The sequence below is a fragment of the Cucurbita pepo genome, chromosome 10 (genome assembly GCF_057944985.1).
Source record: "Cucurbita pepo subsp. pepo isolate OVF chromosome 10, ASM5794498v1, whole genome shotgun sequence".
Taxonomy (NCBI): Eukaryota; Viridiplantae; Streptophyta; class Magnoliopsida; order Cucurbitales; family Cucurbitaceae; genus Cucurbita; species Cucurbita pepo.
In genome coordinates, this window is record NC_141807.1 from 10,096,427 (window position 1) to 10,122,610 (window position 26,184).

Sequence of the window (26,184 nt, forward strand, 5' to 3'; positions counted from 1 at the left end):
TTCTTGATAATTGATAAAATGACTTTTTTGCCCATTTCATTTACTTTTTCCTTTCCAATCCTTTTCAAAAAGAACTTTAACTCCTTGAAATCAATTGTTAGGGTACACGAGTGACTTGACTAAGTTCTTTGTTCTTGCTTCATCCTTTAATTTTTTTCCTTTCTATTCTTTGGGTCTTTCCTGAGTGGCTTATTCTTATGGGAGCTAATTTCCTTCATTTTTTGGAGTGTTACATATACATACTCGTTATAAACATAAAATAAGAAGTAGACTCAAAAGAAGAACAAAAAAATACTAGATTAAAAATAGAGGTTAGTCATTGGCCCACACTCCAAAGTCCACTCTCATCCACGACCAACTCTTAGTTATTTGAAAAAAAAATGATAAACATGGAGTGAGTAAAACTTAGTAAGTAGCCTACTCGTGGGTTCTTAATCGCGACCTTAAGCTAGGATATTACTTCTTGTTATGTTTTCAGGATCTTAGAACTTAGAGGTCATCGTGTCATGTATCATATACTGATTCTGAAAACCTTCCGCTAAAATAACCTTCAATTTTCTCCTCATGAACACATGAGTGGTGTCGTCATAATCATGTAATCCTACTGGTAAATCGTGGTGCAGGACATCTCGTTTAGCTGATGGGAAAGGTAGGCCTATCATAACATCCAAATCATGATACATATTGTAGGACATCCTACCTAAAGAGGAATAGGGGCCTTTTAGTACACATCGTAATGCAGATAATGGTTACTTATGGGTATGGATCCTAGCAACTTATTTAGCATGTTATTCACATAGTTCTAGGTACTTGGTACATGGATTATTGATGAACCTAGGTTTATACATAATGTCATGGGTTAGGCTTTAGGAGTTGAAGTTTTAGCTTAGGAAAACATTAGAAGGTAACCTAACGTGGACTAATTCGTGTGAAAACCTACTAGCACTTTGAGGACCTCTTTCCTTCACCAAACTTATGGGTAAACTTATTTAGAAGGTGCAGGAACAAGTTTGTAAATGAATAGTGGACTATAGTTCTCGAATTCTAGGTAAACCCATGAACACGATACCCCAAAACAAAAAACTTGTATCTCTCGATTGGGTACTCGATTAAGCTTGCTTCTTGCCCCTAATAGTCTACCCTTATTCATAATTTATAGACGGATTTTCCACTACCATTGAAACATCTAGAATTTCTATAATTTCATTCTTCATTTTTCTGAATCTTCTGCCAAAAAAGTCTTCTCCGATCGGAGCCTTCCTTTTTTAAGCAACTTGTAATTCTTATTCTATAAAAAATTTAATGATTGGGGAAGTTTATACAAATTAGAAAAAGTACCATTTTCTCAATGTTTTTTCAATTTTACTTGTTGTTTACTTCTAGATACAACCTAGTAGGGATTATACACTCTCTTATTGGAGACCTTGAGTGTTGCAAATTCTCCTCCCCTTTGAAAACTTTCGGTCATCGAAAGTGCTTATTCTAAAATAGGTCAAGGTACAAGGTTCTTATTTGCCTTCTGTTTCCCAAGTGGTTTCTTTTACTCTATGATTCTTCCATAGGACCTTAACAAGAGAGATTTCCTTGTTTCTCAATCATTTGACTTTCTTGTCTATTATTTGAATCGGGTCTTCTTTATACGTTGGGTCATCTCTCAAGAAGAGAGTTTCATGAGCTAGTACGTGCAAACGATCTAGGGTATACTTCCGTAGTATGGATACATGAAAGATATTATGTACTGCAGACAAGTTTGGGCATTGCCCGATTCTATAGGCCACAGATCCAATCCTTTCTAATATCTCAAAGGGACGATTAAACCTAGGGCTTAGCTTCCCCTTTTTACCCTACCTGAGCACCCCTCTCATGGGGTGCTACCTTTAGGAATATATGATCCCCTACCTACAATTCCATGTCCTTGCGCCTTAGGTCTGCATAGCTTTTCTCTCGGCTTTGTGCGGTTTGTATCCTAGCTTTAATCTTCTGGACTGCGGCGTTGGTACTTTGCACCAACTGTGGCCCAATAGTTGTCGTTTGCCCCCCTTCTTCCCAAAAGATAACGGATCGAAATCTTCGTCCATAGAGAACCTCGTATGTGGCCATTTGTATGGTGGCTTGGCACGTATTATTATAAGTGAATTTCACAAGGGGTAGGTACTTATCCGAGCTTCCTGCAAAATCCATCACATATACCCTCAACATGTCTTCCAATATTTGCTTGAGCACTTCTGTTTGACCATCTGTTTATGGGTGGAATGTCGTACTATAACTGCGTACCCAATGCCTTAGTTGAATTTTCCAGAAGCGAGATTTAAATCTGGCATCTCGGTCTAATACTATTACCTTTTGTTGAATTTCCAGAAGCGTACCCAATACCTTTACGGATAAATATTCATTTTTAATGTTAGCAAGAGTAGCTCAGTTGGGAGATTGTTAGATTGAAGATTTGAAGGTCACACGTGTTTTATCCACGTTCAACGCACCTAATACAAGTTTATTACCAGGCTATACAATCTAAAAACATAACTTGCTCATTCAATCTAAAATTAGTGATATTTCTTTTTTAAATATAATGAATTAGCGAAAATACCTTTACTTATGAATTTTCATTTTTAATATTAGCACGGATAACTCTGTTGGGAGAGCGTCAGACTGAAGATTTGAAGGTCACGTGTTTGATCTCCACGTTCACCGCACCTAATTCTAGTTGCATAACCCGACTATTCAATCTAAAATTAGTCATTATTCCTTTCTGAAATCTCAATGAATTATCGGAAATACCTAACGTGTTCTAGTTCACCGCACCTTATACAAGTTGGATAACTTGAATATCTTATTAAAAATTAGTGATTATTTCTATTTAAAATATCAATGAATTAGCGAAAATACCTTTACTGATGAATTTTCATTTTTAATGTTAGTGTGAATAGCTCAGTTGAGATAGCGTTAGATTGAAGATCTGAAGGTCTTGTGTTCGATCTATGTTCACCACTCATGGTTCACGGTGCATAATTTGATTATTCAATCTAAAATTAGTAATTATTTCTTTCTAACATTTGAATTAATTAGTGGAAATACCTTTACTTAAAACTTAAAAACTTTCATTTTTAATGTTAGTTCAATCTAAAATTAGTAATTATTTCTTTCTAACATTTGAATTAATTAGTGGAAATACCTTTACTTAAAACTTAAAAACTTTCATTTTTAATGTTAGTGGGGATAGCTCAGTTTGGAGAGCGTCAGATTTAAGATTTGAAGGTCACGTGTTCGATCTCCACGTTCACCGCACCTGTTTCTTTTTGCATAACCGACTATTCAATAAAAAATTAGTCATTATTTCTTTTTAAAATCTCAATGAATCAGCGAAAATACCTTTAATGATGAATTTTCATTTCCAATGATTGTGGGGATAGCTCAGTTGGGAGAGCGTCAGACTGAAGATCTGAAGGTCACGTGTTCGATCCACGTTCACCGCACTTTGTTCATGTTGCATAATTTGACTATTCTTTCTAAAATTAGTGATTATTTATGTTTAAAATATAATGAATTAGTGGAAATACCTTATGAATTTTCAATTTTAATATTAGCGTGGATAGCTCAAGGAGAGGGTCATATTGAAGATTTAAAGGTAACGTTTGATCCATGTTCACTGCATTAGCAATTATTTCTTTTTAAAATCTCAATCTCAATTAATTAGTAGAAGGAAGATTTAAAGGTAACGTTTGATCCAGGTTCACTACATTAGCGATTATTTCTTTTTAAAATCTCAATCCCAATGAATTAGCAGAAGATCGATTATTTCTTTTTAAAATCTCAATGAATTAGCATAAGATCTGTCACGTTTTTTATCCAACTGGCATAAGTTGACTAAGTTGCATAACTTTACTATTCAATCTAAAACATGTGATTATTTATTTTTTATGTTATCTAGGATGGCTTTGTTGGGAGAGCATCAAATTGAATATTGGAAGGTATTATGTTCAATCTGCATTCATCGCACCTTATAGTTTTATGCATTTTTATTTTTAATGTTAGCGGGGATAGCTCAGTTGGGAGAGTGTCAAACTAAAGATTTGAAGGTCGCATGTTTAATCTCCACGTTCACCGCACCTGTTTCCATTTGCATAAGCTGACTATTCAATAAAAAATAAACTAGTTATTATTTATTTTTAAAATTTCAATGAATAATGAATTAGCAGAAATACCTTTACACATGAATTTTGATTTTTAATGTTAGCGGGGATAGCTTAGTTCGGACTGAATATCTGAAGGTTACATGTTTAATTGTTAAGAATGTGAAATAGAAATAGAATTGGGATCGAAAGTATGATCTGATTCACATTTACCACGTTTAAATAGGATAAAAACTATTAACTAATACCTAAAAATAGAAAAAGAATATATAACAAACTAAATCTTGTAAATAAATAAAATATACGGTCAATCAAATCTATACTAACAACTCCTAAATATCTCAGATATATTCTAACTAATTATTAAAATATATCTTCAAAATATCCTCTTAATACTCCCCCTCAAGTTGGAGAGTGTATGTCGATCACACCCAACTTGTCCTTCAAAAAGTCAAACTGCTGTATTCCCAAAGCTTTAGTAAAAACATCTGCCAATTGCATTTTGGTCAAAACATAACACGGTTTGATGATTCCAGATTGTAACTTTTCTCGAACTATATGACAATCTATTTCAATGTGTTTCGTATGTTCGTGAAAAACTGGATTGGCTGCTATATGTAATGCTGCTTGATTATCACAATATAATAATGCTGGTTCGGACAGTGGAACATTCAAGTCTTGAAGAATGTATCTTAACCAAGTTAACTCTAAACAAGTATTTGCCATAGCTCTATACTCGGCTTCTGCTGATGATCTGGACACATTAGTCTGCTTTTTAGACTTCCAAGAAATAATTGAATTTCCGAGGAAAATGCAGAACCCAGAAATAGACCGTCTGGAAGTTTGACAACCACCCTAGTTAGAATCGCAATATGCTTGTAATCTTAAATTGTTTCCAGATGGCAGTAAGAGTCCTTGACCAGGAGTGCCTTTGATGTACCTTAGAACTCGAAGAGCTGCCTCCCAATGTGGTTTTCTTGGTTCATGCATAAATTGGCTAAGCATACGAACTGAATAAGCTATGTCAGGCCTAGTAACGGTCAAATATATTAATCTGCCAATCAACCGTCTGTATTTACTTGGATCATTCAACTTCTCTCCTTTAGTTAAAGAAAGTTTCAGATTTTGCTCCATAGGAAATTTTACTGGACGTGCTCCTATAAGACCTGTGTCTTGAAGAATGTCTAGAGCATACTTCCTTTGAGACATAAAAATTCCTTTTCTAGATCGAGAAAATTCAATGCCTAGCAACGAAGTGTAGTAAGTTTCGCTGTAGGGGAAAATGTTTTTGTGTAATCAATACCTTCAACCTGAGTGTATCCCTTTGCTACAAGTCGAGCTTTATAACGTTCAACAGAACCATCAGAGTTGTATTTAATTTTGTACACCCAACGACAACCAATAGCTATATGACCAGGTGGTAGAGGAACGAGAGACCATGTATGATTACGTTCCAAAGCTGCAATTTCATCATTCATAGCCTGCTGCCATAACGGGTCGCCAACTGCCTCGTCATAGATTTTAGGTTTTGTCTGGGATGTAATAAGAGCTAGAAAAGCACGTTGAGTAGAGAAAAATGAGAGAATGAAAGGTAATGATGAAGGGGATACCTGGTGCCAGTGCCGAGACTTGAGCTAGAGGTTAAATGATTGGCTCCAGAAGACATCTCATAATCCTTACGCCAAGCTGGAGGTTGTTTAGTACGAGTAGAACGTCGGAGTGGAGCTGATATATCAGGTGGGATAGGATTGGAATTAGTGAGCGAATCTGAAGATGGTGGAGGAGACGACGAAGTAGTAGGTGAAGGGATAGGAGGTGAAGGAGGAATAGGAGGTGAAGGAATAGAAGGTGGAGGATGGATGTTTGAGTAGGATGGATCATGAAGTGGTACAACAGGAGTCGAAGGAGCTAATGTCGAAGTTTGTGAAGCTGATGAAAAAGGAAAATCATCTTCACAAAATTTAACATCACGGCTGATAAAGAATTTGTGAGATTGCATGTCATACAACTTGTAACCTTTATGACCACAAGGATATCCTACGAAAACACAAGGAATTGCCCGAGGTTCAAATTTTTGCTTAAGATGTACTCTAGTTGCATAACATTTACAACCAAAAACTTTAAGATGATGAAAGGTAGGTGGTCATTTGTAGAGTGTTTCAAAGGGTGTCTTGTTAGATAACAATGGTGATGGCGTTCTATTTATAAGATAAACAGCCGTTAAAATGCACTCTCCCAAAAAATTAAGTGGAACCTGTGACTGAAAAAGAAGAGACCCAGCTACATTTAGGATATGGCGATGCTTACGTTCTACGACTCCATTTTGTTGTGGAGTATAGACACAAGTGCGCTGAAATTCAATACCACAAGAAGTAAAGAATGGTTGCAAAGATAGAAACTCAGTCCCATTGTCTGATCGAACTATCTTGATAGTAGTATGAAATTGAGTTTGAACGAATTTAACAAAATTCATTAACAAATGATGTACTTCTGACTTATGTTGCATTAGAAAAACCCAAGTACATCGAGTAAAATCATCAACAATAGTGAGAAAAAAATGCAAACCAGAATGGGTAGTAAATTTTATGTGGTCCCCAAACATCACAATGTATCAGATCAAAGGCAGAATGGGTTGTTATTGAACTTCTTGGGAAAGACAACCTAGTTTGTTTTGCTAACGGGCAGATACTACAATTATGAGAATAACTCGCATTATTAAGATGCAATTGATCAGCTAGAAATTTAAAACGAGAAAAAGAAGGATGACCTAGGCGTAAATGCCACAAATCAGATGACTGAGATACTTGATGAGCTGAAGATTTGATTGGAGATGAAGAAATATGATAGAGACCTCCAAATTGTTTACTCGAGCCAATCATCTTCCCCGTAGCCAAGTCCTGCATAACACAAGAATCAGGATAGAAGGTGACATAACAATTCAAGTTATTGGTAAGTTTGCTGATCGACATTAGGTTTAAATTGAATGAAGGCACACATAAAACGTTGTTTAATTTAAGGTTAGGGCTAAGGGAAATATTGCCCGTATGTGACACACGTGCTGTCTCTCCATTAGGCAAATTTATTGTAGACATGATGGCAGCCTTTGGTTCAGTCATAACAGAAGATTTTGATACTATATGATCCGTAGCTCCACTATCGAGAATCCATGAATTAGAACTCGCAGAGTTAATAGATAATGTAGATATGGGAAACAAACCTGCAACATTGATGTGATTGTCAGAATTACCAAAAGGGTGATGATTGATTGCAGATAAGGCTTGTGCTATCTGTCGTAATTGCTCAGAAGAAAAATTTGGAATGGAATTAGGTGACTGTTCTTCTGTATTCAACTGTGAAACATCGGCCATATTTGCAGATGATCGATATCCACGATTATTGTGTTGATTGACTTGTCTTGTCCTTCCAGAATTATTTTTCTGTCGACACCGATCTTCTGTATGGCCCCTTCTATCATAAAACTTACAGTGAAACTTAAGAATTTGACACTCATTGATTGTATGACCACTTTTATTACAGTGTTCACACGATTTGTCCTTGGCGAATTTTGAATATATTGTTTTCTTCTGCACTGCTGATGCAATCGAGAAATTCTCAGTAGGTTCAGAAGTTACCTGACGCTGCATCTCTTCTTGTACAAGTAATGAATAGGCTTGCCTCACATTAGGTAATGGAGACATCATCAATATGTTAGATCTCACCGTTTTATAAGACTCAATGAGCCCCATGAGCAATTGCATCAACTTGTCTTCTTCGCGTTGATCAATATATATTTGACGTTGATTACATGTAAATGGTGTGCGGTACGCTTCCAGCTCATCCCAGAGTGCTTTGAGATTGGTGAAATATGTTGACAGTGCCATGGTTCCTTGTGACATCGTTGCTATCGAGTTTTGTATTTGAAAAATTGTTGGAGCATTCTTTTGTGAGATTTGATCGTGAAGATCAACCCACACTTGATGAGCTGTCTTGGCATGAATAATGCCTTTAGCAATATCTGCTTCAACGGAATGAGTTAACCAAGATATTATCATACTGTTGCACTAATTCCATAGTTCGAATTCGGTTGAATTTGCATCTTGGGACGGTTCCTCAATTGTGCCATCAATGAAACCAATTTTCTTCTTGGCAATAAGAGCATGCATAACTGATTTACTCCAGGATTGGTAATTTGCTCCATTTAATTTGATTGGAACAAGTGAATATCCTGGCTGATCAGAGTGATGAATATAGTAAGGATGTGTTAAATCAACATCCAAAAATTTGAGCTGGATTTGGCTGATTCCGCCATGAAGGAAATTTTGATATTTAAGAACACCAAGATCGGTGCTCTGATACCATGTTAAGAATGAGAAATAGAAATAGAATTGGGATCGAAAGTATGATCTTCATTCAGGTTTACCACGTTTAAATAGGATACAAACTATCAACTAATACCTAAAAATAGAAAAAGAATATATAACTAACTAAATCTTGTAAATAAATAAAATATACGGTCAATCAAATCTATACTAACAACTTCCTAAATATATGAGATATATTCTAACTTATTATTAAAATATATCTCCAAAATATCCTCTTAATGTTAATCCACGTTCACCGCACTTGGTTTACGTTGCATAAAAAATAAACTAGTTATTATTTATTTTTAAAATTTCAACGAATAATGAATTAGCGGAAATACCTTTACACATAAATTTTGATTTTTAATGTTAGTGGGGATAGCTTAGTTCGGACTGAATATTTGAAGGTTACATGTTTAATCCACGTTCACCGCACTTGGTTTACGTTGAATAAGTTCATTAAGTTGCATAACTTTATTCAATCTAAAATTAGTGATTATTTCTTTTTAAAATATAATGAATTAGCGGAAATACCTTTACTTATGATTTTTTTTTTCAAATATTAGCGAAGATAACTTAGTTTTAAGAGCGTCAGACTGGAAATGTGAAGGTCACGTGTTCGATCCACCTTCACCGCACCTGATTCAAGTCACATAACTTCACTCGTGACTATTCAATTTAAAATTAGTGATTATTTCCTTTTAAAATATCAATGAATTAGCTAAATACTTTACTAATGAGTTTTCATTTTTAATGTTAGCCGGGATAGCTTAGTTGGGAGAGCGTCACTGAAGATCTCAAGGTCACGTGTTTGATCCACGTTCCCTTCACCTGATTCAAGTTGACTTAAGTTGCATAACCTGGCTATTCAATCTAAAATTAGTGATTATTTCTTTTTAAAATCTCAATGAAGTAGTGAAAATATCTTAACCGATGAATTTTTATTTTTAATGTTAGCGGGGATAGCTCAGTTTGGAGAGCGTCACTGAAGATCTGAAAGTCACGTGAGAGCATCACTGAAGATCTGAAAGTCACGTGAGAGCAACACTGAAGATCTGAAAGTCACATGTTTGATCCACGTTCACCGCACCTAATTCAAGTTGACTAACTTGCATAACCTAAATATTCAATCTAAAATTAGTGATTAGGTCATGTGTTTGATCCACGTTCACTGCACCTAATTCAAGTTGACTAAGTTGCATAACCTCGCTATTCAATCTAAAATTAGTGATTATTTCTTTTTAAAATCTCAATGAAGTAGTGAAAATATCTTATTAATCGATGAATTTTTATTTTTAATGTTAGCGGAGATAGCTCAGTTTGGAGAGCGTCACTAAAGATCTGAAAGTCACGTGAGAGCATCACTGAAGATCTGAAAGTCATGTGTTTGATCCACGCTCACCGCACCTAATTCAAGTTGACTAACTTGCATAACCTAAATATTCAATCTAAAATTAGTGATTATTTCTTTTTAAAACTACTTGACTATTTAATCTAAATTTAGTGATTATTTCTTTTTAAAATTTCAGAATTTTCATTTTCAATGTTAACGGGGATAGCTTGGTTGGGAGAACTTAATATTGAAGATTTGAAGGTCAGGTGTTATTCGACCTTCACCACACCTGATTCAAGTAATATAACTTACTATCTTAGAGATGATTTCTTTTTAAAATTTCAATGAGTTAGTGTAAATAATTTTAATGATGAATTTTAATTTTAATGTTAGCGTGGATAGCTCAATTGAGAGTGTGTTTGTAGATAGCGTGGATTCCTAATTCTTTATTTGACTATAAATGCTCTATAAGACATTTAGTAAAATGACTCATTTTATTGCATGGAACAATAAAATTGATCTTCCCTTAGAATTTTCAATACATTCTACTTTCAATGTTGCTAAGTTGAGTTCTTCTGATGTAGGTGATGATTTTTCTTATTCGAGGACGAATCCTAAAGAGGGGGATGATGATAAGAATCACAGTGTACATTCTACTTTCAATGTTGCTGAGTTAAGTCCTTTTGATGTAGGTGATGATTTTTCTTATTCGAGGACGAATCCTTTTGAAGAGGGGGATGATGATAAGAATCACGGTGTTCCAACTGGACCTATTACACAACCCAAGGCCAAGAAGATTCAACAAGCATTCATACTTCATCTACAAAATTGGATAGGCTAGGTTCAATCATCATTTCATGTGTGACAAGCTGATTCGTTTGAGTCAAGACCATTTGGAGATTCAAAAGTAAATATTTGCATGGTTGAAGTAGCGGATGAAGTTGCAAGCATCATTTCATGAGTGGTTAGAAAACTTTATTTCTTATTTTAATTTCATAAAGTTTGTAATGCTCAAATTGACTTCGTCTTCTGTGGAGATCTAAAGGGATCGAGATTAAATCACGGCCACTAACTTCTTTTGTGGGGAGACTATAAATACCCACACATTATTATGTAAAAGCATATTTGTGATCAATGAAATTGATTTCTCAAGTTGAGATGATCCCCTGTGTAGAAATTTGAGCATATCTTTGTCATTTCTAAGTTTTATGCAATTCTTGTGGTAGATTGCATCTTAGTCATTCAATCAAGCCTTGATCAAGTTTGATTGTGGAGTGACTCAATTTAGAAAAAGGTTCCATAATCTAATTCTAGTTTTATCTCTTGGTTGATCCAAATTTTGTATAAGAAGGAGCGTCGATTGCATTGATTCCATCAACAGTCTTCCCATGAGTTTATGGTGCATGACCCATTTTTTATACCATTCACCTTCGAGCGCCACCATAGTTTTGCATCGTCCATGAGATGCATTGCGACCAACGTAACTCTTAGGTCCTATGAGCAAGTTCAAGTAACATTCAAGTATTGTTCTACGTCAAAAATAAAGCTTTTTAATTCCTTAGCATCCCGGTTTTCATTTAAGGGGTTGTGTTCTTGGATTTTAAGTTTGTTAAGCCCACATGAACTTGGCTTGAGGTGTGGTTCTTTACAGCCCAACTTGTCAAACTCACTCGGGTGCTCATCAACCATGATGTCGTTCAACAAGAGAGACCTCGAAAACGACTGGATTATCGCATTAACCATTTGAATCACCTGCTCATCTCAACCATGACTTCGTTCAACAAGAGAGACCTCGAAAATGACTGGATTATCGCATTAACCATTTGAATTACCTGCTCATCTCAACCATGATGTCGTTCAACAAGAGAGACCTCGAAAACGACTGGATTATCGCATTAACCATTTGAAATTGAACAAAATATCTATAACATAACTATAACAAAGGTACGAAGTTCATAAAAGTCTTTTTAGTCTAAGATAGAAACTGTAAAATAAAATGATATAAGAAAATAATATTCCATTGCCGGGAATTGAACCCGGGTCTCCTGGGTGAAAGCCAGATATCCTTACCGCTGGACGACAATGAATTTTTGGTGTAGATGTCCTGAAGTCTTTTGTCAGATCGCTGAAGAGTTTTAGCATGATCTTTTGCTCAATGGCTAACTCTTCGACACGTCCTTCCCTGTGTGTGTTAGAGTTCTCAAGGCTACCGTGACGTTTCCAGTTGTTCGATTATGTGGCTCTTTCTTCAAAAGAGTCAATATAAAATGTTAGGTCTTTGATTGGCAACCCATCGAGGGGAGTGTCGATTGCATCGATTCCATCAACGATCTTCCCATGAGTTTATGGTTCATGACCCATTCTTTATACCATTCACCTTCGAGAACTACCATAGTTTTGCATTGTCCATGAGATGCATTGCGGCTAACGTAACTCTCAGGTCGTATGAGAAAGTTTCTGTAGCCCTCAACTCTCAGGTCGTATGATAGAGTTCTTAGGGCTACCGCGACATTTCGAGGTATTCGATCGTGTGGCTTTTTCTTCAAAAGAGTCAACATCAAACGTCAGGTCTTCAATTGGCAACCCATCAAGGGGAGCGTCGATTGCATCGATTCCATCAACGGTCTTCCCATGAGTTTATGGTGCATGACCCATTTTTTATATCATCCACCTTCGAGCGCCACCGTCCATGAGATGCATTGTGGCCAACGTAACTCTTAGGTTCTATGAGCAAGTTCCTGTAACCTTCAAGTATTGTTCTACGTCAAAAATAAAGCTTTTTAATTCCTTAGCATCCTGGTTCCCATTTAAGGGTTTGTGTTTTTGGATTTTCAGTTTGTTAATCCCAACATGAGCTTGGCTTGGGTGTGGTTCTCTACGACCCTCCTTGTCAAACTCACTCTGGTGCTCATCTCAGTCATCTCAGCCATGATGGCGTTCAACTAAAGAGACCTTGAAAATGACCGGATTATCACATTAACCATTTGAATGACCTCAACCTCACTTGTTGAAATTGAACCAAATATCTATGACATAACACTATTAAAGGTTCAAAGTCCATAAAAGTCCTTTTAATCTAAGATACTATTGAACTTGACCATTATAGTGCCTCTCAAACCAAGTTCATAAAAGTCTTTTGAATTTAAGATACTATTGAACTCATCCATTATAGTGTTTCTCAAACCTAGGTAAAGTTTAAATATAATTGGTGACAAAAGATGAACTATAAAATAAACGAAATAAGAAAATAAAATTTCATTTTCGAGAATCGAACTCAGGTCTCCTTGATGAAAGTTAGATCTTCTGTGTAATGTCTAACTCTTCGACACGTTTTTTTTATGTGTGTGATAGAGTTCTCAGAGATACCACCACGTTTTTTGTTGTTTGATCATGTGGCTCTTTCTTCAAAAGAGTCAACATCAAACATTAGGTCTTTGATTGGAAACCCATACAGGGAGCGTCGATTGCTTCAATTCCATCAATTGTCTTCCCATGATTTTTTGGTGCATGACCAGTTTTTTATACAATTCACCTTCAAGCGCCACCATAGTTTTGCATCGTCCATGAGATGCATTGTAGGCCAATGTAACTCTCAGGTCCTCTGAGCAAGTTCCTATAGTCTTGAAGTATAATATCAAAACATATTAACGTATTTGATATGTTAAATATTAAAATAATTGATGTGTATTATAAACATTAAATAAAAATATATATTTGAAATTTGAATGAGATTCATATTAATTAAACATATATTATGATATTCTACGACATTTTAATATTATTGAAATAAGATATTATATCTTAATGTATTAGGTATTCAAATATATAATTTGACAAAAATTATCACAAGTTCACTTTAAATAGAACCCTAGGGTTAAGTCAAAAAGCATCGAACACTAAATACTGTGACATTTTAGATGATATTTTGCCGAGGAAGCTGATAAGGTCTTCAAAGAGCATGTGGTCATGTCTGGCATTTTAGGTTAGCAACATTGTGAAAAGAAACCAGAAATTCTGATACTGGTAATTAACTACAAACCTTTGAATAAGGTTTTAGAATAAATAAGATATCCAATCAACAACAAAAATGATTTGATAAAAAGAATTTAGAGTCAAATGTTTTTATAAAATTCGACATGAAATTGGGATTTCGGAAAATTTTAATTTCCTAAAAGGACAAATATAAAATAGCATTTAATGTCCAATTTAGAAAATATGAGAGGTAGGTCATGCCACTTAGGCTAAATAACGCTCAATCCGAATTTCAGAAGATTATGAATGATATTTTAAATCCTTTAAAAAAATCGATAGTTTATTTCGATGATGTGTTGATATTTTCTAAAACCATTAAGATCAACACTTTAAACATCTACATACATTCATTAATGTAATCAAAAGAAATCAGCTAGTTGTGTCCATACCTAAAATCAAATAATATCAAACTCATATACGTTTTCTTGGATTTTAAATTTATTTGAGCCTTATTTAAACCCATCCAATGGTCTTTGTCTCAAACTTTGGTGATGACGTATCCTAGAAAAGCAAACTTCAAAAAAAATTTAGGTTCTCTCAATTACGTGTCTTATATCCTTCAAGATATCTGGCACATTTACAAATGTCTTGATGAGTGTCTTCAAAATAATACAAAGTCTTGATTTGTAAGGGATATCTCTACAACCCAAAAAAATCAATTCATTAGTCAAATAAACTCTCTGCTTAAGTCTTATTGACCCAAGGGCAGATCTCATAATGAAACGTGACGCATCAAATATCAGATATGGAGGTATCTAAAATTGTCAAAGAGGACATAGAATCAATTATCATATTTCATTCAAAAGCCTCCAATAATACCATACATCTCTTCTTGACTCTCTGCATAGTTTGTCTCCTTCTCCTTGCTTTGACATTCCCATTGAAAATGTCCTAGCTTGTGACAGCTATAGTACTCCACTGTGGCTTTGTTGAAGGTTTGTCTGCCTCGTCTGGTATTGCTTTGACATTTCCATTGAAAATGTCCTAGCTTGTGATAGTTATACCACTCCACTATGGCCTTGTGAAGGTTTGTCTGCCTCGTCTGGTATTGCTTTGACATTCCTATTGAAAATGTCCTAGCTTGTGATAGTTATAGCACTCCACTATGGCCTGTTGAAGGTTTGTCTGCCTCGTCCCCTTCCTCTGCCTCTAAAGCTTCCACGACCTTGACTTCTTCCTCCAGCAGACTGCACAAGTGGACTCTCCATCGACATACTTTTATTATGACACACGTAGAAGACTGCTGCTTCTAGTTTTAACTAGCTTAGGGCATGACTCTGATACCAAAATGTTAGGAACAGAAAAAGAAAACTGGAAAGATAACAAGAATCGAGAGAGATCTCTCATCCAATTGAAGAATGACTAAATCAAATCTAATTCAAATAACTAGATAAAATCTAATCCAAATAACTCGATCAAATCGAATTCAAATAACTAGATAAAATCTAATCCAAATAACTCGATCAAATCTAATCCTTACATTTATCATATCTATTTGGTATCATATTTATGTCTCGTATCTCTATCTCATTTTTATTTTTGTGACTCTGAGATATTTTGCTTTTATAAATAGATATTTTCACGAAAATAAGTTTAATTTATGTTGAGATGGAGAATAAAAATTGACACTTAAGAACGTTGATACTTGGGACTTTGATTCCTCTTGGTGTGAAGCTTGCATCTTGCAATTACTTGGGTAGAGAATGTGTTTCACTTAAAATTCACTCAAGAGAAAATAATCAAATAACGAACCATATTTGAGAGAGGATAACTTTTTTTTTTTTTTTTTAATCTTCGAGAAATAAGAAAGAATAAAACTTAAAACATGGCAGGAATGACATCTTCTTGAATCTTTGTTTTGTTCTCCTAAATGTATATAAAAAAAATAAAAAATAAAAATCTTATATATTTTTAGATATAATTTAAGTACCTATTTAATAAAACTTCATCCAAACTTCTACTCATAAATTTAATTATTATTTGTATACAATTGTTAATATGTAAGAAAATACACGTACAAAATGTTTATACTATTGGTAATACACTAGTCTCGGTTGTTTGACTAAAACAATGCAACCATTGTCCAAACTAAAGAATTTGATTTGAGGCTATCTCCTAATAAAGTGAGGCTCAATTAGACCTTGTTGTAAGATTCGACCATATCAATTTGAATAGCGTTCTCCAACTATAAATATTGAACTCTAAAGTATTCACGAGCAAAGTAAGTTTGTTGAATCTATCTATAAAAGTGTTACAAAGTGAGTCGTGGAGAAGATTTGCCTTAAAATCTAGTTCCAATTAAGGATGTCAATGATGAAGAAGTGCAAGCTGTTGGAAGGTTTGCCATGGAAAATTTCAGAGGTGGTAGATATAATTTAATTAACAAGCGTGTGGTGAATGGTCTTTTCAGTCCCATATAGGCTTTGACCCCAAATTTTATAGTATTGTGATAGAAGCTATAAATGACAATAATATAAATTGGTCAGATATTGCAATTGTGAAGAAGTTTCGTCATATGCATCAGACGCTACCGTCATCCTATAAGCTCTTATCTTTTGAGGAATTCATCAAATTCCCTCTTCACAAGTAGCAGTATAACTACTAGATTGCTTTCTATACTTACAATAAGTCCTCTCTCTATATGTGCTTGTGGGACATTACTCTCTTTTATCTATAAAAATGGCATAGCCATAATGATATAATAATCATTATATAAGTATCTTTCCTTTCTCTATATGTGCTTGTGGGACATTACTCTCTTTTATCTATAAAAATGGCATAGACATTACTCTCTTTTATCTATAAAAATGGCATAGCCATAATGATATAATAATCCTTATATAAGTATCTTTTCTTTTTCTCTCATACCCACGGATACATAACATGTTAAATTAACTCATACTTAAAAAAATAATTTCTCTTTTGGAGATGCGGGGTATCGATCCCCGTACCTCTCGCATGCTAAGCGAGCGCTCTACCATCTGAGCTACATCCCCACAATTTTTGCATCACAAAATCCTAAATTTCCCATCATCAATAATAGTGAAAATGAAGAAATATTGCTACCCAACATGTCATGAATAAGGAAAAATTAAAAAGAAATAATATATTTAATAATAGTTAGTCTTATTTTTTGGAGGTGCGGGGTATCGATCCCCGTACCGCTCGCATGCAAAGCGAGCACTCAACAATCTGAACTACATCCCCATGATTTTTACATCATAAACCCTAAATGTCCCATCATCAATAATAGTGAAAATAAAAAAAATATCAAAATATTATTAACAAATAGTTTGGTTTGGTGATGCGGGGGCATCCATAAGTGTGAAAATGAAAAAATATAATAACAAATTAAATACTTTCTTTTGGAGATGCGGGTTATCAATCCCTGTACAACTCGCATGCAAAGCGAGCGCTCTACCATCTAAGCTACATCTCCACAATTTTTACGTCACAAAACCCCAAACGTCTCGTCATGAATAATAGTGAGAATGAAAAATATCGCTACTCATTATGTCATAAACAAGGAAATATTGAATAGAAATAAAATAGTAATAACGAATAGTTTCTTTTGGAGATGCGAGGTATCGATCCCCGTATCTCTCGCATGCTACAATCCCATGATTTTACATCAAAAAACTCTAAACTTCCCGTCATCAATGATATTGAAATGAAAAACTATCCCCGCTCATTATGTCATTAATAAGGAAAAATTTAAATTAATAAGGAAAAATTTAAAAGAACTAATATATTTAGTAATCGTTTCCTTTGTTGATGCATGGTATTGATCTCAATACTTCTCACATGGGATGCAAACGCTCTACATCTAAGCTATATCTTCAAGATTCTTGCGTCACAAAATCCTAAACATCTCGTCATCAATAATAGTGAAAATAAAAAAAATAACGCTATTCATTATGTCATAAATAAGAAAAAATTGAATAGAAATAAAATAGTAATAACGAATAGTTTCTTTAGGAGATATGGGGTATCGATCCGATCCCCATACCTCTTGCATGCTAAGCAAGCAATCTACCATCTAAGCTACATTCCCACAATACTTATATCAAAAAACCCTAAATGTCCCGTCATGAATTCTAGTGAAAATGAAAAAATATCTCCACTAATTATGTCATAAATAAGGAAAGGTTGAATAGAAGTAAAATATTAATAACAAATAGTTTCTTTTGAAAATGCGGGATATCCCTTTACCTCAAACATGCTAAATCTCTAACATAGCTCTACCATCTAAGCTACATCCCCACAATTCTTACATCATAAGACCCTAAATTACCCATCATCAATAATAGTGAAAATGAAGAAAATATAGAGATGCAAGGTATTGATCCCCATACCTCTCGCATGCAAAGCGAGTGCTTTACCATCTAAGCTATATCCCCACAATTATTATGTTACAAAGTCCTAAACATCTCGACATCAGTAATAGTGAAAAATGAAAAACTAACCCAGCTCATTATGTCCTAAATAAGAAAAAATTGAAAAGAAATAATATATTTAGTAATCGATTCAATTGAGATGCAAGGTATTGAAGGTATTGATCCCCGTACTTTCCACATGGGAAATTAACACTCTACCATTTGAACTACATCCCTACGATTCTTACATCAGAAAACCCTAAACGTCCCTTCATCAATAATTGTGAAAATGAAAAAGTATCTCTGCATATTATGTCATAAATAAGAAAATATTGAATAGAAATAAAATATTAATAATAAATAGTTTCTTTTGGAGATGCGAGGTATTGATCCTCGTACCTCTCATATGCTAAGTCGTACCTCTCTTATGCTAAGCGAAGCTACATCCCCACAATTCTTGCATCACAAAACCCTAAATTTTTCATCATCAATAATAGTGAAAATGAAGAAATATCGCTACTCAACCTGTCATGAATAAGGAAAAATTGAAAAGAAATAATTTTCAATAATATATTTAATAATATATAGTTTTATTTTGGAGATACGTGTGGTATCTATCCCCGTACCACTCGCATGCAAAGCAAGCGGTCTACCATTTAAGCTACATCCCCACGATTCTCACGTCACAAAATCCTAAACGTCTCGTCATCAATAATAGTGACATGAAAAACCATCCCTGCTCATTATGTCGTAAATAAGAAAAAATTGAAAAGAAATAATATATTTAGTGATCGATTCATTTGGAGATGCAAGATATCGATCTCCGTACTTTCCACATCAGAAGCGAGCGCTCTACCATCTGAGCTACATCTCCACGATTCTTAAATTAAAAAATCATAAACCTCCCATCATCAGTAATTGTGAAAATGAAAAATATCTCCGCTCATTATTTCATAGAGTAATTCTCGTTGCACAGGGCGAGACCTCTAATCCATGAAATTTTTGTACTAGAAATGAAGAAACTGGAGATGGTCCCCAAACATCTGTATGGACCATTTCCAATTGCACTTTCTTTGGTTCCCTGGCAGCGTCAACCAGATTAACCCTACGGCGTGACAATCCTTGAGCTTCCACTCCTCCGTGGTCATGGTATCCAGCTTCACACCCAAAATGGGTTCCTGAATATCTTTTTCGTACAGATAATCTTCAATCTGCATCTTCTAGAAACTGATATCGAATCCATCAAACTTTTCAATTTTAGTCTTTTAACTTTCCATCTTCACAGATCGTGGTGAATCTCTCCTCGCTCTGATACCAGTTATTAGAATCACACAACAACGCACACACTTGATCTAAATGAACACAAAGAACATGATAGAGAAAATGTAAGAAGAAATATTGACTAATGATTTTGTATTAATGACTTCTGTTATGCAAAGAGGGGATATGGAGAATGAGAAATGTACATTTAGGAAGCACTGACTAATGGGTATACATATGATTTCAGTTTATTATATATAGCTTCACTATATGTAACCGCCTATTATATATAATTATTTAGTATATATATCTCTATCAGATTTTTACTATAAATAGTCAGCCTTCATATCCAACATTCTAGAGCCCAAATAATTAGGGATTGACATCCTCCTAGAACACAAAGTCATTTACATGCCCCTAGCAAAATGCCTAGTAGTAATGTAATCTAACCCAAGGATCATTCAGACAAACATCCATCAACCAAGCGGGGTGAAAATGATGACGATAGTACAGTTGAGAAAGAATCTTAGCCATGATGAATCTACACTTGCTGCCATTGTTGTATTTGAAAAGGGGGAGCTTAAGTGTGCCAACCTCAACAAAAACTTTATTGCCACTACATGAACACCACGACCCAAAACAAGAAGGTCAGATATTGGGTTTTAACCCCACCAAGAGAGATAAATCACAAGATTAGTTTTATGTCCCCTACCACAAATAGATGTCATGCGGCTGAGCCTGAGCTAGTTGAATTCTACAAATAGCAAAATGGCATGTTCACAGTCGGGTTTATTTGACCTCTAAAGGCTCTTGTCACTAATCACTCAAATGCTTGGCAAAGACACCAAGTCAACACCACGACTGAAGAAGGGAGACAAAATAAACCACTAAAAGCAACACATGTTCACCCAAAAATACCATCCAGACGGATGAAGAGAAGGGTCGACCACGATAATTTCAAAGCAACTTTGAGTTCAAAGCAACAAGAACCAAAGACTGCTTTGAAATTATCGTGGTCGACCCTTCTCTTCATCCGTCAGTGACTTGAAACGTTATTATTCTGACCAAGAAAACATCAAGTAACAGCAGGTGGTATGACGTCATGCAAAGAAGAAATTGTTTCAAGCGAAGAAAGTAGGAAAGACACCAACAGAGAAGACTTGAAGAGTTAACAAACCGATAAGTGATTTTCAATAGCTCCTAGTAAGTTGGAAAAGACTCCTCAATACTAAGATCATCTAGAAGCGCGTCGCGAGACCTAAAGTCAGCCTCATTCTACAACGTTGAGTTTATGAAGAGCCGGTTGAGAGAGATATTGACAAATTGTGTAAGGACAGATGTCGCGGTCATGATTGGCCGAGACATGTTGGCTGTGGCTGCATGTTAGATGTCTCAGCTATTCTTGTAAACGATTTGTGGTTCATGGTGGCATGCTCATTCCAAACATGTTTTACTTGGTTTCATCTTAGATAGGTCTTTATTATTATTGTTTTGCCAATACGGGGTGTATAATTAGTTCTCAAAATCATATCTACACCCATCAGGACTAAAATGTCCCAAAATGTACTATAGGAGAACGTGACCAGTTGTTGTTTCTTCACTTTTAGCTTATAACATTGCTTTATTTGAAATTGTTTTTAACGTATTTCCTCGCTCAAGTTTTCTAAAATATTTCTTCTAAACGTGATTCGAGCATACACTGCTATTGTTCGTTTAGTCTAAATTTTGCATGGTTGACTTGTTCATTGGATTAGAACAAATGTCACATAATCATTGTCTCACTACTGCAAGAGTGCGATTGTGACACTTGTCTTCCGTTCAGTTGTGGGCCGCATCTTCTGACTAGTTACGTGAGTTTGGCCTGGAGCATACGTGTAGGTTGAAAAAGAAATGGTTGGATGTGGACTGTAAATAAGGGTTGGGCCACGGAAGGTTTATTTTTTTTAACACATATGGACTTTGGGCTAATGAGTCTTAAATTTGGGTTCGTTTGAAAATTTTTTGTTCGTTTTTTAGTTCAAACGAACCCAAATTAAACCTACTAGTTTCTTCTTTCTTGCACGACTCACTCCTATTCTCTATTCTGCCTCTTTTTGCTCTCTGAAACTTCTTTAAAGGCTATTGTTCACCGATTATTTGGGAGCATCTTCCTTAAAAGAATTGTGACCACAGATGAACTATGTAGAAAATTTGTACCCCCTTTTCTAAAACCTTTAGCGGACAACATACCCAAAACAGATGCGCTGACTAGACTGCGCTACACCTCGTCTCAACCCCCCCTCCCCTCGGAGCATATGGATCCACCCAATCGATGAACACTTAAACCAAACTCGCTCATCCTTTTTGGCACAGGGACTCGAGAACCAATCCGAGTAATCAACAGTGGGGAGACCTCTTAAAGCAACAAGCGAGAATGGCTAGGTTGATAGCAGGGTTAAATAAAAGGCAAGTATTAAAAGACGTATCGCATAACCATCCCTGTAAGCAGCTTCATTCTTTCTTGATCTATGAACCGACTTTATGAAAAAAATCAGTCTTTCGGCTGAAAGTGTGACTGTTGGGTATGGATAAGCAGGACCTCTTGGTTCAGGGGAAACCGAAGATGTTGGGTAAGAAAGCTAAGCAGACAAGTACAGGACGGACAAAATGCACATACAAATTGATTGACATGATCCCTCTCCCTCTCTCTTTGGCTAGTTGGCTAGTTGCACGATAAGCGGGAAAGCATACCACGTAGGGAAAGAAAGGCTGCTCGATCTTCTTTAAGGCCAACTCTCAACAACGAGCTCACCAGGTAATGCTATAAGTTCAATAGAAGTCCAAGGTTTCGTCTACTACAGACCAGAAAGCTCTTAGAGGAGCTAACATGAAATGAGAAATACATTCGATTACGGCAACTAATAGATAGCGAACTTTTTGGTAGAAACTGAATGATCCCTTGGCTCGGGCAAGGAAAAGGTAGTCGTACTCCTACCTTTTCCGTCGGACGATAGGAAAGTTTGAGCTGAAAGATTGAATCACACCTGATTGGAAAGGCGGGCTTAGCAGGTTTCTCCAAACGTATAAATAAAAAGAGGAAGCAACCGGTTCTAAAGAGGATACCGATACGCATACATTCTCGCATGGAATAACCTAGCTGAACCGGATCAAGGGTCCTAACCTAGTCCGACGGACCTTCTTTGGCTGGCCCCCGCCCCTTGTAACAAGGTCAATGCGTACGTGCTTTTTTCTTTCTTTTAGAGAGATAGCTTACCAGCTCTTTCGGCTCATAGCAGCAGTATGAAAAGCAGAATTCTCATCTTGAGTCGAGTCCACATTGCCATACGAATTGACATCGGCCAAACCAAGAGCTCCTATTTTTTCTTTAATGAAAGCGGATCTAACAGTTTCGATAAAACCAACATCTTTTAAAGACGGAGTCGCTCTGCCTTGATCACCGTGGACATATGCAGCTCCCGCTTTACCTTTGCCTACCGTGAATAGGAAAGTTCCCTCACGATAGGCTCTCCCAGCTCCCGAACGTCTTTCTATCAATCGAGAGAGGTATAGAATAGTACACAAACCAACAAGACAAGAATAGACTCATAAGATGGGCGGTTAGGGAAGCGATTTCATTTGTGTTATCCGCCAAGAAAATGATCAAGGAATTCTCTATACACGGTTGAGAGATGACCATATTGTTGCACATCCTAAATAAAGTACCGTAGGCAAGCGAAGCTAATGAAATCGTGTAGAACTCAGATCCACTTTCTCTTCGATTCGTAAACTTCAATTATAATTTCAATTGAGGATGTCAATGACAAAAAAGTGCAGGAGGCTAGAAGGTTTGTAGTGGAAGAAAATAACAAGAGTCATGGACATCGTTTCGTTTACAAGTTGTATCATGTGTCTTATTCATGGTTACTTAAATCTCGTTGAATTGGTGCGCCTTTCACATCAGAGACATTTGTGCCTTAAACCGAGCTCTTTGCAATAGCGAACTTATTAAAAACTCTTTGCTTGCTGCAACATTTGCTTGACAGAATTGGACCAAAGGACGATATGGACGACGGATCATGAAGTGTGACGTCGGATCTTTGTGCATACCATATTCATTAACTATAACATGGCAAGAAATTGTTTATGTTTTGACTGGGCTTGCCATATTTTGTTGTTCTTATATATCTTTAGTTACCTGTGATTAAAGCAAAGAAGTATAGACATGGTTTCCAACCAACCTTTCCTTTATAGTTAGTTCGACGAATGGGTTTTTGTTATCATTTTATCTTTAACCCTTCCGCTCGATTTTGTATTATGATATCATACAGGGAATGAGAAGCGACCTTACTTGGACAAAATTATATACCGTTTGATAATTATTGTTGATAACAAAGATAAATTGAATTATAAGCATTTTAAGTTCAAAAGTAACAAATTACTTGTACACTTTTACTTATAATCTTCATATTCTTTATATAGCGATAAGGAAGGGAGGGATAGAAAAGATACTCATAATATCATTATGACTATGCCATATTTCATTAATAAAAGAGAGTAATACATCCACAAACACACACATATATTTCGAGAGAGAGAGAGAGGGCTTATTATAAGTAGAGATAGCATTCTAGTAGTTGTATTGCTACTTGTGGACAAGGAACTCAAGAACTTCTTTAAAAGATGAGAGCTTATGAGTAGGTGGCGATGGATATATCACATGCACAAAAAGAAAGTTCTGCAGCTTTGTAATAAAAGACCATGGAATATCATCGTTATTTATAACTTCTATCACAATAATATAAATTCTGCGAGGACGACGTTCTCTAGTCATACCAACCAGACCGTTCACCACACGCTTGTAGATGAAACGATGTCCAATATTCTCGTTATTCTTTTCAACTACGAACCTTCCTGCATTCTGCACTACTAGGATATTGACATCCTTAATTGGTACTAAAGCATCAAAAGGCAACCCTTCCACACGGCTCATTCTAACACCTTTGGTAAATAGTTCCAAGAGACATTGTTAGGCCGATTTTGTTCATGAATACTTAAGAATTTGATATTTATAGTTGTAGTTGAACGCTACTTAAATTGATGAAGTGAAATCTTACATTAGAGTCTAATAAAGCGTTTGTCCATTAGAATAGGTTGGAATTAAATTCTTTATAGTTCGAGATAATAGTTGTATTCTTTAAGTCATTGAGACTAGTGTTACGAGTACTTGTTAGTATATTTGAGTATAAATATTAAAATGATTAGTCATTAAATATTGTTTGAATTAAAGTGTTTATAATTCAAATGATCTTCATAACCTAATTCATAAAAAAAAAAAATAAATAATTAGGAAGCATTTATGTGCTAGATCAAAATAAGATGCATAAAAAGAACTTGTGGTAATTACTTTATTCATAGACCTTTAATCTTAAAATTAACTTAAAATATTGCAATATTGTGATTCAATCGCCTATTATGAAATTAGACCCGAACTAAAAAAATAATATTTTTAAAGGAGGGAAAAGTTCATAAGCCAACCAATATATGTATTCAAAGATGAAGAATTCACAACAACAATCACAAACAATATTAATTAGCATTTTGTCTTTTGGTTTGTCACATTTTCAAACATGAACAAACCTCAATTTCGAGTCGGTGAGTATTATGGATCATAATCGACAGTACTTTGCACGTAGCTTTGAGCATTCACAAAAGGTCGAAAGTTGAATTTCTTTAGAATGGTAACCAAATAATCGATGATTATTGTTGAATTTCCAAAAAATACACCACAAATTTCATTTATAGATATAAATGGAACCATTGATATAAAACCCTGATTATATAATTGCATCTTCACTAACAAACCCACCTGGGAGTGATCATCTTCACCAAAGGCGGCAAATTAAGAAGCCTTTCACAATTACTCAAAAGTGAACTTTTAAGACAAATGAAGCTATATTTGAGCAAGAAACATCATGTTACATTTGTCTGGGATACCACGGAGCCACCAATGCAAGCAATCACTACCACCCGAAGTTTTTTTGATATTGTAGTTGGATCTATGAGACTTATCCCTCAGATGTGAAAGAGTAATTATATCCAACATTCTTACTTGTATGCCTCTTACAGTACTCTCAACAAATGGATCGCTTGATCTATTCTACTCTACTTTACTTCCTCTTGATAACGGTGTGGTATTGACATAACTCATATTGCTGATAATCATCACTTACATCCAAAACAAGAGTATAGCGGTCGACTATCGTCAAGGACCCATTCCCCATTTTCATTCCTACCGACGGAAAAGTTTTATTACATTCATTTCTTTCTCCTTTCTAACTTCTTCATTCTCACATTAAACTTTTTTCTATTTAAAAAAAAATTAAACGTGAAAAGAGAGAAAGAAGAAGAAGAACAAAGAAAACCCTTAATTTTGAAAGCTTATCAAATACTCTTTGACCGATGTAAAGAAAGCTTGAGAATAATTTATTCTCACGTCCCTCTTTGACACTTGTTGGATATATATCCGTCCTTCACATGTCATATCATAATCATATCATATCGTAAAAACTTCGTGGTTATATCTTTCCCTAATTTATCATAGCCTTAACGTCCTTAGACATATCATAGTTGTGTCGTTACCTGAACGTACCTTAGTCATAACTTTACAGGAACGTATCGTAACGCTATCGTTCTATCAATCTATCATAATCCTA

General features: G+C 35.3%; 1 protein-coding gene and 3 non-coding genes across 4 annotated transcripts in view; 1 reads left to right on the plus strand and 3 right to left on the minus strand.

The window, feature by feature from the left end:
- Nucleotides 1–3,400: 3,400 nt before the first annotated feature.
- Nucleotides 3,401–3,473, plus strand: TRNAF-GAA (transfer RNA phenylalanine (anticodon GAA)). Its single transcript has one exon. It is a non-coding gene; the product is annotated as a tRNA-Phe (tRNA).
- Nucleotides 3,474–8,191: 4,718 nt separating this feature from the next.
- Nucleotides 8,192–26,184, minus strand: part of LOC147790657 (uncharacterized) — a 54,244-nt gene continuing 36,251 nt past the window's right edge. Inside the window, exon 2 of the mRNA XM_087127639.1 lies at nt 8,192–8,359. Coding sequence (XP_086983765.1) covers nt 8,192–8,359 — 168 coding nt within the window. The remainder of the gene's footprint in view (nt 8,360–26,184) is intronic.
- On the minus strand, nt 11,840–11,911 carry TRNAE-UUC (transfer RNA glutamic acid (anticodon UUC)). The gene has a single exon. It is a non-coding gene; the product is annotated as a tRNA-Glu (tRNA).
- TRNAA-AGC (transfer RNA alanine (anticodon AGC)) lies at nt 16,780–16,852 on the minus strand. Its single transcript has one exon. It is a non-coding gene; the product is annotated as a tRNA-Ala (tRNA).